Here is a 14,933-nt window from a genome sequence, read left to right on the forward strand (position 1 = left end):
GGGTTACCTTGAAGCGCGATACGTGGGAGTCTGTCTTTTTACATTCTGTTTATATGTTCATTTCAGTATCGCCTTCGTTGTCGTCCCCACCTCACGATATCCTCCGCCTTACACATGCTCCGGATGTCGGTATTTCTTACTCGGTCTCGCAATGTGTTTCCGGTTATGGATCGGAGAGTCTTCATCTCGGAGGTTCAAGTCGAAGCTCTTCTTATCCCGGTCCAACATCTTATGTTTCTCAGATAAGATGTCTGCTTCCTTCCAACTCCTCGACGTTCCTCTATTGTCCCTGCCATGATAAGTTGAAGAGAGCCATAGTTCTCACTTTTCAGCACGTTTTAAAGATAACAGTTGTAGGCGCGTTGCAGGAGCCTGGGTGAGGACCTATCCGACATCGTATGCATACTAGTTCATAAGGAAATTATACGAGAGGTGGTATCATATATGATAAAAATAGTGAAAACATTGGTGCCATACACCAAGGTATGACAGAAAATGCCAAACCTTCTTCTAGTGGAACAGAAGGTCTGCTGACGACAGTCAAGAGTTTAGGTAGTTTTCTCCCAGCAATGAGCAAATGCTGAGATGTTCCTGATTGGTCCATATTTCCATCTCAAATAACTTTTTCAAATATGTTGAGACACAAATAAAAATCTTGATATAAATCAAGAATTTATAAACAACAAAAAATCACATACAAAATATAAAATAAAATATTTTTTATGTAATAGTAAAATAAGAACTTTGTAAAAAGTTTTTTGACCATGTTCATTTTATTTGACCAGTGACTGGGTTTCATTGTAACTGACTTCATCAGACTGATATCACACTATCAAACAATATAGTTCTTATTTTATCTTATAAAATTCAGTTCCACCAAAAAATGTCAGAACAAAACATTTTTAAGTATTCTTTTTTATAAAAAAACTATTGTAAAATTATAACCTGAAAGTATAAAGGCAAAATATTTATTTCTCAGGTACTTGGTAACAAAAACTCCTAGCAAAATTTATTTATGGTACAAAGATATTTTATTACAGTAGTATATTATAATTGTTATTTTTTAACTTTACAGATTTCAATGCCCCAAGAAGAACGTAGAGACGCCAATGCCCTCTACAATTCATTTTCTATTGCTGAACTAAATATGAAATATCCAAGGTATTAAAAAATATCATTACCTTAATTTTACTCTAATAATGTTTCATGATATAAAAAAATAGTACGATAGTAAGAAAATAAAAAAAATCTGATGATTATATAAGAATTATTATATGAAATTGTTTGAAATCAAAATGTTGTATTTATAGATTTAAAAAAACTGATTTTAAAGGCTACTTTTTTAATGAATAGAATGTACTTATTTTTTTTCCTTTTTATTGATAAACTTACTTGTTGGGGCTCGGTTTGTTTAAATGAAAAATAAATTTAACGGAAAGCGCACATTTTTAAAATGTTTGATTTCACAATAGTGTCGGGTTGTGGTCCCGTGGTTAGTGTCGCGAACTCTCGAGTAGTTTCTGGGTTTGAAACCACTCTACCGCAAATTGATACCTATTTCTAATATGAGCCGCTTAGACTCAAAGAAATTGTATGAGATTATTAAGTTTTTTTGTGTATAATAAGAACAGAAATATATATCTTCTATTTAAAAAAAATACTGGCTAAGCAATGCGTATACGAAAAATCTATGAAAGAACGTTGAGCATTGAAACTAAAAAAACTAACCATCACGCCGCTTCGCCGCAGAGGTAGGCAGAGAGAATAGAACGCCACACCACTCTGTCTTTGCAAACATTCATCTCCTCTTCCACGTTCATACATCTCCTCATACATACCCACCGATTGTTTCGACTCCTAACCTGACCACTTTCAAGTATTTGGTATACTTGATCGTGCCAAGTTTTTTTCGTGAAAATATGTTTTCAAAGTTGATCATTGCTAGTTCAGAATTCGCTATTAGGCTTTAATTTGCTGTAACTGATATCAGTGCACCATTCACTATATTCCCATCATTCACATACTGTTAATAATCTAATATAACTTTTTTTTTCAGCTTCACTTGGTTGAAAACCATCAATAGGTTGCTTAGCCCTCACAATACAGTAACAGAAGATGACAGACTCATCGTTTATGTTCCAAAATATTTGGAGGATTTGTTTGTAAGTATTTTCAATGATTTAACTAAGGAAGTTTGTTCTCAGGAGCAGTGCTGCCATATCGCTCACTCCTTTCAAGAACGTCATAAATCAAAAATCGTCAATTTAGAGTTGTGCATGTTTTCGAAATGCCCAGATAATGTACTATATCCCAGCAAAAGTGGCATATTTTTAACTTAATATTTACCCACTACAGGGCAGAAAGTGTTGTTTTAGCATTTTGAAGAAAAGGCATTGTTTAATTATTTTTGTAAATATATTTAAAAAATTTCAAATGGAGAAACAACCTTCAGGTTTTACCTAAAAATATCTGTTGCATAGTAAAAAGTTCAGTAAGTGGCTTGATATTTATTTTCAATACATTGTATTATATTTGTAAACTTTAAAAACGTTCTCTTGAAAAATCAAGTTTTTTGATTTATGACGTTCTTGAAAGGAGTGAGCGATATATACAGATTTATCTGTATTGATACAGATTTTAGGCTGCCGTTACAGATGACAGATTTTACTCTTAGGTAGAACTTTTAGTTTTATACAGATTTTTGGAATGGGCATAGTATATGATAAAACAGAAGAAATAAAATTTGTATAGATTCGAGCACGATTAACATTTGATAATAAGTAGCTGAGAATTTGTTTTATATTGGGGTGTGTTATTTATTATTGGGTAGGGTACTATTTTGCCTTGTCATGGAACACTACGCAATTACAAAAGTTTTTCAATAAACTACCCTAATTTATTGGTTCTAAAATTTATTTTTTACAGATTTTGGGTTATTGATTCTATACAGATTTCTAGACTGTTTGATTCAGATTTTTTGGTTTTGCATAAGGCAACACTGCTCAGGGGTATCAAAATAAATATAACTGATTTTTCACTATTATATAATTTGAAATTACCCATCCAAAATAGTACCCATTCAAAAGTAATTTTTCATTGTTATAATGATTTAAAATCATGCATTTTAAAAAGATATATTTAAGTTATTTTTCTATGTAATATTGATTTAGAATGACCCACTCAAAATAGTATTAGTGATTTTTCACTGTAATAGATATACTTAAGTGATTTTTTCTGTTACACAGATTTAAAATTTACCCCTTTAAAGAGATATTAGTGATTTTTCAGTATTATATTAATTTAAAATTACTCCTTTAAAATAGTTTAAGTCATTTTTCACTGCCATATTGATTATCCGCCTTTGTAGTGTAATGGTCAGCACGCTGGGCTACCGTACTGGAGGTCCCGAGTTCGATTCCCAGGGAGGGGGGGGTGTTCAAATAAATATATGTGATTTTGTCACTCTAATATTTATTCAATATTACCCTGGATTGGTACCTGAAGCGGAGGGCTGATCATCTTTCCTTCATGTGTTATAGATCGACATAACACTGCGTTTATATGATGCAGTGCTCTATGCACCATTGGGGTACGGATAAGGGTTTAAAAAAAAGTATCACTTCTCTGAATTAAGTCTCACTTCTGGTATATATGAGATTAAATTTTAATAGCCTCGATTCACCTCCGTGGTTTAATAGTTAGGACATTTAGCTACCCTTTTAGAGGGACTGGGTTCAATTTCGGGAGGCGAGATAAATATTAGTGACTTTTAATCCTAATATTCATTTTTATATAAAACATTTTACCCTGGATCCGCAGGGGTTGATCACCTTGCCTTCATAAATATAAAACTATCAAGGCAACTCTGTGTCAAAACGATACAGTGCCTTATGTGTACACACACGCACATTTCCTTTACTAACACAGTTTTACATTAAACTAAGGTAGGCACTGCGTAAGTAGCTATATGAAGCATAGGTCACGGCTTTATCCATACATCCTTCTCACAAAGACCGTCAAATTCTAAGAATCTAATAATGTTATTTTGTCAAATATGACTAAAACGTCAGCCTCCGTAGTGTAATGGTCAGCACGCTCGGCTACCGTTCTGGAGGTCCCGGGTTCGATTCCCAGGGGGGTCAAATGAATAAAAATGATTTTTTCACTCTAATATTTATTTAATATTACCCTGGATGGGTACCTGAAGCGGAGGGCTGATCACCTTTCCTTCATATGTAAACGATCAAGATAACACTGCGTTTATGTGAAACAGTGCCCTATGCACCATTGGTGCGCGGATAAAGGTTTTATTTTAATTTTATTATGACTAAAACGTGCTTCTATGTTTGTTTTTCAAGTCACTGTTAGCCAGGACCCCAAAGAGAGTGCAGGCGAACTACATGATATGGCGAGCGGTGAAGGACTCCATAGTGTACACTAACGAGAAACTAAAGCAGAAGCAGCTGGTGTACGGAGGGGTGGTTGCGGGAGTTACAGCCAAAGAACCCAACTGGAAAGAGTGTGTGACCACCGTCAGTTACAGGTGACTTGGAAATTGTAATCATCCTTAAATTAAAATCGTTAATTAATCAAAGATATTTTTAAATAAAAATTCATTCTCAAGGTCCTTAAAAACCATAAATAATCAAAATTTTAAACACTAATTTTGTAATTTTTACTTGCCACATTTAAATATGATTAATCAATTTAATTTGATACATGTATTTATCAAAGAGACATTCATTCTGATCTTATCTGAAAATTCATGTAATATATTAAAATATATATAGGTTATCAAAAATCCTTGTTAATTAATAGGGGGTTGAATTAATTCTCGCCGTTTTTTGTAGTATTTTGAATTGAATTTTTTTTTTCAAAAGTAAGAATTTATTTAAAGTATTGCCATTCTTTCTCGACTACTTTGGCCCATCTTTCAGGAAGAAGTCGTATTCCCCTATAAAAGAAAACCTTGTCTTTTGAGGCAATCCAATTTTCAACCCATAACTCGACTTCTCGATAACTTTTGAAAATTACTCCCGATAATCCATGCTGCATGGACCGAAACAGATGATAATCGGATGGTGTGACGTCAGGGGAGTAGGGCGGGTGTGACAGAACCTCCCAGCCGAAGGAGTTTATCTGTTCTTTTACCACTTTGGCAACATGAGGGCGCGCGTTGTCGTGCAGAATGAGAATCGACTCGTGCCTGGCTGCGTATTCTGGTCTTTTTTCTTCAATTGCTGTTTTCAGTTTGATCATTTGCTGCTTGTAAAGCTCTGCTGTGACTGTTTGGCCTGCTTTGAGAAGCTCGAAAAAAATTACTCCCTTCTGATCCCACCAAATGCAAAGCATCGTTTTTGAGCCGTGAATGTTGCGTTTTGCAATGCTGGCTTCAGCAGGGAGTGGCTGACCTAGCTGGCAGATGACGAAGAAGATCCACTTCTCATCGCTGGTGATGACGCGATGCAAAAAACCTTTTCTGTGATGCCGTTGCAAAAGTGAATCACACATGCAAAGTCGCCTTTCCATATCTCTCTCCTTCAGAGAATACGGGACCCAGTTTCCCTGCCGATGAACAAGGCCCATAGCCTTAATTTTGAGGCTGTTTGAGGCGGTTGAAAGTGCCACGTGTTCGAGGCAGCAGGGGACAGGAAAACAAAAAAAAGCGAAAAGAATCTATTTAAATCACAGAGAAATATTAAATTTTTATAAACGGCGAGAACTAATTCAACCCCCTAATATTTATTTTCTTTTTTACATTTTATTTTTCTCTTTTACTTGACTATCAAACAAATTATGAAGATATTTTATTACTGTTTAACTAATTATTGACAATAATAATTATACTTTTACTGTTAGTCTAGGAATTGCAATTGGTTCCATGTATGTGAGGAAGCATTTTGATGAAGATTCCAAGAAGGCCGCTTTGGAGATGGTTAAAAATATCAGGTTGGTAAAACATATGCCATATTTAATTTATTATTATAATAAATATATATATATATATATATATATATATATATATATATATATATATATATATATATATATATATATATATATATATATATATATATATATATATATATATATACATATATATATATATATATACATATATATATATATATATATATATATATATATATATATATATATATATATATATATATATATATATATATATATATATATATATATATAATAATAATAATAATAAAACCCTTATCCGCACCCCAATGGTGCATAGGGCACTGTGTCATATAAACGCAGTGTTATCTTGATCGTTTACACATGACGGAAGGGTGATCAGCCCTCCGCTTCAGGCAGCAGTTCATGGTAATATTGAATAAATATTACAGTGAAAAAATCACTTATATTTATTTTACCCCCCTTGGGAATCGAACCCGGGACCTCCAGAACGGTAGCCGAGTGTGCTGACCATTACACTACGGAGGCGGACAAATATATATATATATATATATATATATATATATATATATATATATATATATATATATATATATATATATATATATATATATATATATATATATATATATATATATATACATATATATATATATATATATGTATATGTTCTAGTGATTCAAGAACAAGGTTTCTAAATTGGTTCATAAGATACATACAGATGTATTATTTTGAGATCTCAAAATAATACATCTGTAGTTTTCGAAATAAGACGTGTGTAATGAAATAAAACTCATTAAGCGGTATATTATACAAGTGTTAATTTTTTAAACCTTAATTCTTGATGTCTTATCAAGTGTTGAAACATTTATTACTATTGATTAATTTACTTTTTTGTTATTTATTTTAAGAAACGAGTTCCGAAGCAATCTGGAAGAAGTTGACTGGATGGATGAAGTGACCAGGGCAGCAGCATTAGAGAAGGCTGATAATATGACCTCGCACATTGCTTATCCTCGCGAACTAGTTGATAATAATAAAATCAACGAATACTACCAGGGGGTAAAATATCTATAATACATATTTATTACTCATATACTCATTTTAGTTGTAGCAAAATACTATTTAAATATCAAAATACTGATTTTACTGTCAATTTACATTTAAAAGCTTTCAATATCCCTGTCACTGTCCATCAAAATAATGAAAGTTTGTAAATCCACCACCAAATTTTCTAGAAGTACCCCGGTGTCAAATCATGGTCTATCACTTCGTTCTTCCCAAGAAAGAACACTTTCCATTCCTCGCCATAACACATCATTCTTCAGTAGTTCCTTCTCTATCTAAGCGGCCAGACTATTAAGTGAATTACCTCTCCTTGTAAGAAAGGCACCTTCTCTAATAACTTTTGGAAACGTCTATAAAGACATTACTTTCTATCATTAGAATCTATTAAAACTGTCTATTAAAACTCCTCGCTTAGTTTTTCCCTCTACTTCCTTCCTTAAATTCCCTTTTTCCTTTGCCTTCCTTATTATCATTAATTTGTAATTTATGTTTTTTTTTAAATGTTCAAGTACTATCTACCGTCTGATTGCAAACACCTATATTATATGGTATCAAACGTTTTGATCAATATCACTAGTCTGTTTTTGGTTGGTCGGAAGATATTGCTTTTGCTTAATAAGCCTGCCAACATTTTTTTTCTGTACGTGAAGTTTAAGTAAATTAATAAAATTCCGAAGTTTAGGTACTCTTTTTAATTATTATTATTTTAAAAAAAATAATTGTGTTTTTATTACTTACAAAAATACTTCAATTTCGTTGAACCCAGAAATTATAATAAATAATATTTAATTTTTGTTTGTAGTTGGAGCTAGGTCAAGTAATATTCAATATTTGTTTGCAGTTGGAACTGGGTTAAATAATATTTGATATTTGTTTGCGGTTGGAGCTGGGTCAAGTAATATTCAATATGTATTTGCAGTTGGAACTGGGTCAAATAATATTTGATATTTGTTTGCAGTTGGAGCTGGGTCAAAATCAGTACCTTAGATCAGCATTGAACTGTACCAAGTTCCATATAGATTACAATGCCAGACGTTTGAGGGAACCCGTCAACAGAACCGAGTGGAGTACCCATGGACAACCAGCCATAGTCAACGCTTTCTACTCTTCCATAGAAAACAGCATACGTAAATATCTTCTTCTACAATTTCTTGGTGTAGGCCTTGTGGTCTGTTTTATGGAGATTACCCATTTTACGGGTCATGGAGCATTTTGAAAATCCCTTTTAAAATCAGACAGAACTCTATTTGTGAATGTCATTATATCGACGGCCCCAACGTAAAGTACTCTATCTGCAAATCTGTTACTTTACAGGAGAGAACTTAGAAGATTTTTTAAATGTGTTTTTTTTTATTTATTAACGGTTTTATCTAATATTCTAAACTTGTATTATACATTCAAAAACAAGATAAAATAATGCAATTAAATCGTTTTAAAACTTTATGCTTTGTCAAAATTAAGTGGTTAGCATTTTAGGAGCTCAGTTTATTTAAAAAAATTCAATGTAGATATCATCTTGTCAAACGACTGAAAACTAGGCGTAATTTATTTGATATTTCTTTTTAGTTTTTTTATATGAGAAGATAACGGTCAGTTGATAACGCACACCAAATATCTCAAATTGACAAAAATGTAGTAAGAACACTTTACGTAGGGCACGTCGATTTGATTCCCTAATTTACTGTGGATATGTCCAATTTTTTAAAAAGAAAGATTAAAATTGGAAACAGAATGTCCAAAAGAAGGTATGCTGTTGACAAAAATTGATGGGGCAATAGGACATAAAGATCTATCAGATTTAATGGTGTCTTATTAAGAAAATTATTTAGAATAAGACAAATGAATGAGATAAATTTTGATTGATATAAGATATTGAATCCATTGTGTCTATTGTATTGTTTTTAGGGATCAAACTTTTTAATTTATTATAAACTTTACACATTACTATCATTTTGTAGACGTATAAATTAAGTATGCTATAAATCCTTGTCCACTTCCGTAGTGTAATGGTAAGCACACTCGGCTACCGTTCTGAAAGTCCCGGGTTCGATTACCAGGGGGGTCAAATAAATATAAATGATTTTTTCACTCTAATATTTATTTAATATTACCCTGGACGGGTACCTGAAGCGGATGGCTGATCACATTTTCTTCATGTATTAACGATCAAGACAACACTGCGTTTATATAATGCAGTGCCCTATGCACCATTAGGTGCGGATCAGGGCTTGAAATGAATGAATAAATCCTTGTACATAATAGGCAAGAAAAATTTTCTCAGGCAAGAAATAAATATTATTAAAAAAATTAAAGGGGGATTAGCCTCCTGGGATGTCGATTCCCAGCTGTGTAAACCCATCTTTTTGGTGGTCTGGCTGGAAGTCGTCTTCCTTCGTCGAGGTTGGACGAACAATGCAATGTGGAGGGGTCTGGATGGTCCCATTCAGTCTTCTTCGTTGCCTTTCCCACCTAACGACATCTTCGATCTCGCATATTTCCCTTATCCTGGTGTTCCTTATTCTATCTCGTAGACTCTTTCCAGATATGCTCCTTAGAGACTTAATTTCTGACACTCTAAGTGCGTTTTTTTGCTACTGCGATGTCCGCTCTGCATTCTATCACATTTCGCTCACTCCTTTCAACAACGTCAAATATAAAAAAAAACTTGATTTTTCAGGAGAACGTTTTTAAAGTAAAAAAATATAATAAAATGTATTAAAAATAAATGACAAGCCAGTTATTGAACTTTTTATTGTGCAACATATCTTTTCAGGTAAAACCTGAATGTTTTTTCTCCATTTGAAAAATATTTAGTATATTTAAAAAAATAATTAAACAATACCTTTTCTTCAAAATGCAAAAACAACACTTTCTGCCCTAAAGTGGGTAAATATTAAGTTAAAAATATGCCGCTTTTGCTGGGATGTGGTACATTTTCTGGACATTCCGAAAATATGCACAACTAAAAATTTTCGATTTTTGACATATGACGTTGTTGAAAAGAGTGAGCGATATGTCATGATGGGTCCCACAAAAATTTTACATATTTTAATTTTGTCATGTCAGGGTTTTTCCATACAGAATGTATGTTTTAACAAAGTGTGTTTTAAAATTGATTTCAGAGTTTCCTGCTGGAGTTTTACAGGGTGATTTTTTTTCTTCACAACGACCTCGATACTTGAATTACGGAGCAATTGGATTCATCATCGCACACGAAGTCATTCACGGATTCGACGATCAAGTAATATTACCTTTACAGTCAACCCTGCTTATAGAGAAACCTCTTTAAAAGAGAGCTTACTTCAGTTCCCTTTATTTTACGCCTCTATAAAACAATTTCAAATGAAAATATTCTATTTATTTTAAACAGCTAGTTTTGAAAACTATAGTAGCTTTCATCGACAGTTGAATAGCAATACTAATGAACAACAAAAAAAATATTTCGGTATACATAAATATATAAAGGTTGGTCGGGTAATGAATAGAGGGAGGTAGTTTTGAGGAATGAGACTTTTTGTAAAAGGAAACATAGATAATAATGGTGATGTATTTTGAAAAAGCATATTTTTAACGTTTTATCAGAATTGAAATTATAATGTTTTTCTAAATTTTCTAAACTGTCCATGACTTGACTTTTGTTTATAATTAATTGCATGTGAGTCAAATGAGTTGTTAGTTTCTATGTTTTTTTTAAGTAATCAGTACGTCATTCTACAAAGTTAATGCCGAATCAATAAATACTACATTCTGCCATATATTATTTTACTTTTCCTTCTAACTCGTATCTTAAATAATAATGATGTTTTTTTAGGGTAGCCAATTTGACAAGGAAGGAAACCTTCTGAACTGGTGGGCGAAGGATACTAAGGCTCGGTACCTGGAGAAGGCACGGTGCATAATAGAGCAATATTCTAACTACACTGCAAAGGAGGTTGGCCTCAATGTAAGTTATGGTAAAACGTAAAACAAACAAAATCTATAGCCTTAAGGCTGTGGTCGACAAACTTCCAAGCCAAATATGCACATTACGAAGATATTTTTTTTTTCTCGAGATCAATATTTGCAATTCTGGTACACCTTTAAGACCTTTATTAAATTCATGTAACATTCACCAATTTTACCCATTATTGACAACCACACTACTCAAATTCTCGGAAGTTCTATATATGTGAACCAATTTTGAAACATTGTTCTTGAATCACTATTCTTCTTCATCTGTGATGAGATGTCAAAAAATTATATGAAAATTACTTCTGTAATTGGAGGTTATCCAGATTTTGTGCAAGTATTTGGACACACTCAAAATGTTGTTAATAAATTATCTGGTCAAAGTATAAGTATAAGTAGCTTAAACAATAAAAATGAACATGATATTTTCTGGCGTTTCTCATGTGTGTGATTATTATCCAGGATTCGGACCTCACGTACTATTAAAATCAGCAGTTTCTGCCGATTAAAAAGCTTATTTTTATCTCACCAATAGATGTCTCTAGTGGAGTTCTAGTGATTCAAGAACAATGTTTAAAAATTAATTCATATATATATAGAACTTCCAAGACTTTATTAAATTATTGGGACACACGAAAGAAACTTGATTTCACACATAACGAGGAAACTATTCATTGATAAAATAATATTTTAAAAGTAAGGTATCCATAATGTCCTTGTATCTCCTTTGAAAGTTTGATCAAGTCAGATTTGCAAGTCGTTATTTTTAGCACATTTCCAGGCTCTTAATTATAAAATACAACATATTTAGTCTTAGTTATATCTACAGATGATCAAAATGTGGAAATACCATTTAAAATTAAATAGTAGATTTTAAAAATTTAAAATATTTCAAAAATGCATGAACTGATAGGAAATAATAAAACCTACTGAAAAAGACAAGTATATAATTTCATCAATGGATTCAGGGGTCAGTCTGTGGTAATATCCACCTTTTTATATAAATTTGAAACACATCGGTGTTTGATGGTGATGCTAAATGCAAATCGAAACACGTGTCACAAAAGATTTTAAGAAATACTCGCGGTGGTATTTACCGAGTAAAATGAACCATTGATTATATATGTAATACGAAAAATGGTAAAAATAACATTAACACTAGATTACTAAACTGTCATACGGTGGCGTTGTTACTTAACAAAAAAAATACGACATTAAAATGGAAATAAATAAGATAATCAAAATTTAAGAAGTAATAGTAACATTCTTTAAGTTTAAGAGATCACGTAATAAAAAAAATAATAAAAAAGGTAAATTAGGAAGGTGCTATGAATAAGGTAGCGTGAAACGACGCGAACATTGTTTTTTCCAGGAATCGTCATTATAACATTTTAATTTTTACGACAGTTCAGTATTCTAGGGTTAAAAATTCAAATCCGTGCGTACCTGTGGGGCCCAAAACTGTGCGATTGAGATTTTCTCTAAATTTATAGTATTTCTCTCTGGTCTCAATCCTGAGGATTAGTCTGTAACAACAGATGACATCGCTTTCGCCATTCTCGCCTATTTTCGAAAGTCCTCTGCAGCTCCTCATACGTCGAGCAGCCCATGTCTTCGTATAAGTCGCTTAGGTATTATTAAGTATTTTCCCTTGTTCCAGCTAAATGGAATAAACACACAAGGTGAAAACATTGCCGACAATGGTGGTCTGAAGGAGGTTTACTTCGCTTACTTGAAATGGGTCAAACGCAACGGAGAGGAACCATCCCTACCCGGTCTTCCCTACACCCCTAAACAGGTCTGTAAATACTGCCTTATTTTATCACCCTCAAAGCAACTTGAAAACGTATTAAATATAATTTATATTTGAAGCACTAATTTTGTGATTTTCCATTTTATAATTAAAATGTAACTTTGTTTTAAAATTAATATAAATATTTTATTATAACAAAATTATAATGTCTACCGGTTTCGAAGCTAACCGCTTCTTTATTAAGACTGATTAATATTAATCAGAAAAAATTAATTACGTAAAATGTTACCTAGATTTAGAGAAAATTAAGTTGCGCCTTAACGAATACTAGACTTTAATGGTTTGAGCGCTTTTCTGGAAGGTGCTTTAATTTATACGACTTCAATTTATTTTATTTTATGTTTTTTTATTATTTTTCCAGTTGTTTTGGCTCAGTGCCGCCAACATTTGGTGTTCAGTTCATCGTCCGGAAGCTCTCAAGACTTACATCACACTCGGAGTACATTCCCCAGGAAGGTTTAGGGTCCTGGGACCTATGTCCAACATGCCGCAGTTTTCCGAGGACTTCAACTGTCCAGCCGACTCGAAAATGAACCCCCCACGCAAATGCACAGTTTGGTAGAATTTGATTTAAGTAATTTACCTGCAATGAGTTAATGTGAGAAAAATCGTTATTTTTCTCACATTAACTCATAACAGGTTATTAATTTTCATAGACATTGCATTATTAAGTCAGAGGCGATCATTTTGAAAAATAGCACTATTTCCTAGTGCAGTGTTCCGCATTTTTTATATTTATGGTACACCTACCAAATTGAGAAATTTCAGAGGTGCATATTTACCATGTTATGATAACATATTTGTGTCGCTCACTTTCAAAATCCGCCAGATCCATGTAAGTCGATTTTACAAAAAATGCCAAATTCTCCGGGTAACATTTATGTTTCAAAGATTTGCCTCTCATTACATAAAATATTGTGAAATAGAGAATTTTCCAATTTTTTTGATTTTTTTTTAGTATTTCAAAAAAAAACACGAGTCACAAACCGATAATGACATCATATTAATTTTTGACCTATCCCCGCTCTCTGATTGGCCGATATGGGTCAGAGGGCAAGTTTCATGAATATAGCGGAATTTGTGTTACAACGCTGTTTTTAAGTATTTTTTAGCAGGGTTTTCAAGTTTATAAATATTTTAAACAATAAAACCTACAATTGGCACTCCGATAGAGCATTTACTTTTACATCTTAGAAAATTGGATCTGGCCGATTTTGAAATTAGGCGACACATTTAACATATTATGTTAAATGCGAAATATAAGCCAACTGAACACAGGCAATCAAAATTTGGAGCAATTGTGTTATTTTCACCAAACTAGACTTTTTCTGAGGCACACCGACTAATCACCACGGTACACCAGTGTGCCGCGGCACACACTTTGCGGAACAATGTCCTAATGTATAATATGGTGATCATTCTGGTGGCACCAAATGGTGCAGAGGGCATTGCCTCAAATTGGTGCGGTGATCTTTAATCACACGAAGGAAAAGTAATTCTAATATTAGTCCAGTGCTATATCATATAAAACTTTATTTTATTAACTATATACTTTATTGTACTAACTAAAAGCAGATCAGATCTCTAAAGACTGCCAAACAGGTTTAGAAATATTTTTCAGTGACCCACTTTATTTGAAAATAATGTAAACCCGCATTTTTATGATCCAAACCTCTAAACATTCTGCTACTGTCGATAAAATGTAATATAAAATAAGAAAACCGAAGCATTTTTAGAACCACAGCAGAGTAGATATGGTCCCTAATGTAGGTACACCAAGTGCGTGAGATCATTAAGACCCCATGACTTACTGTCTAATACCGTATTTCTATATCCTAAGTAATGAAGATTAGAGTAATATATATTTCTTTGTTGTTATTTTATTTAATTGTGTTTTATTTTTAAATTAATTGTTATTCATTTAAATTGTTTAATGTTGTTTTATTTTTATTTTTGTATAAAATAATATATGAAGTTTACGCCATATGAGCCTTAGAGGCTTGCATATTTCATCTCAAAGTTTAAAATAAACCACATAAAAAAGTAAAGAAATAAATAATAACGTATTAAAATATTGATTTATCGGCCAAAAGAACATTGGCTTTGACAAAAGCTATGAGTATAAGAAAATGTTTTCTTTTTAGATTTTCCATATCACAATGCATCTGTAGTT

The 14,933-nt window shown here is 32.5% G+C and overlaps 1 protein-coding gene across 1 annotated transcript in view; it reads left to right on the forward strand.

Moving 5' to 3' along the window:
* LOC148299772 (neprilysin-2-like) overlaps positions 1-13,616 on the forward strand; it is a 48,070-nt gene extending 34,454 nt beyond the window's left edge. Inside the window, exons 8-17 of the mRNA XM_088275703.1 lie at positions 1,076-1,161; positions 2,057-2,162; positions 4,359-4,543; positions 5,860-5,949; positions 6,843-6,993; positions 7,958-8,126; positions 10,122-10,240; positions 10,811-10,942; positions 12,608-12,745; positions 13,122-13,616. Coding sequence (XP_088131829.1) covers positions 1,076-1,161; positions 2,057-2,162; positions 4,359-4,543; positions 5,860-5,949; positions 6,843-6,993; positions 7,958-8,126; positions 10,122-10,240; positions 10,811-10,942; positions 12,608-12,745; positions 13,122-13,322 — 1,377 coding nt within the window. The 3' untranslated portion in view covers positions 13,323-13,616. The remainder of the gene's footprint in view (positions 1-1,075; positions 1,162-2,056; positions 2,163-4,358; positions 4,544-5,859; positions 5,950-6,842; positions 6,994-7,957; positions 8,127-10,121; positions 10,241-10,810; positions 10,943-12,607; positions 12,746-13,121) is intronic.
* Positions 13,617-14,933: the final 1,317 nt, after the last annotated feature.

This window comes from Brachycentrus maculatus, unplaced genomic scaffold, assembly GCF_059751285.1.
Source record: "Brachycentrus maculatus isolate JH-2025_06_01 unplaced genomic scaffold, ASM5975128v1 h1tg000958l, whole genome shotgun sequence".
NCBI lineage: Eukaryota > Metazoa > Arthropoda > Insecta > Trichoptera > Brachycentridae > Brachycentrus > Brachycentrus maculatus.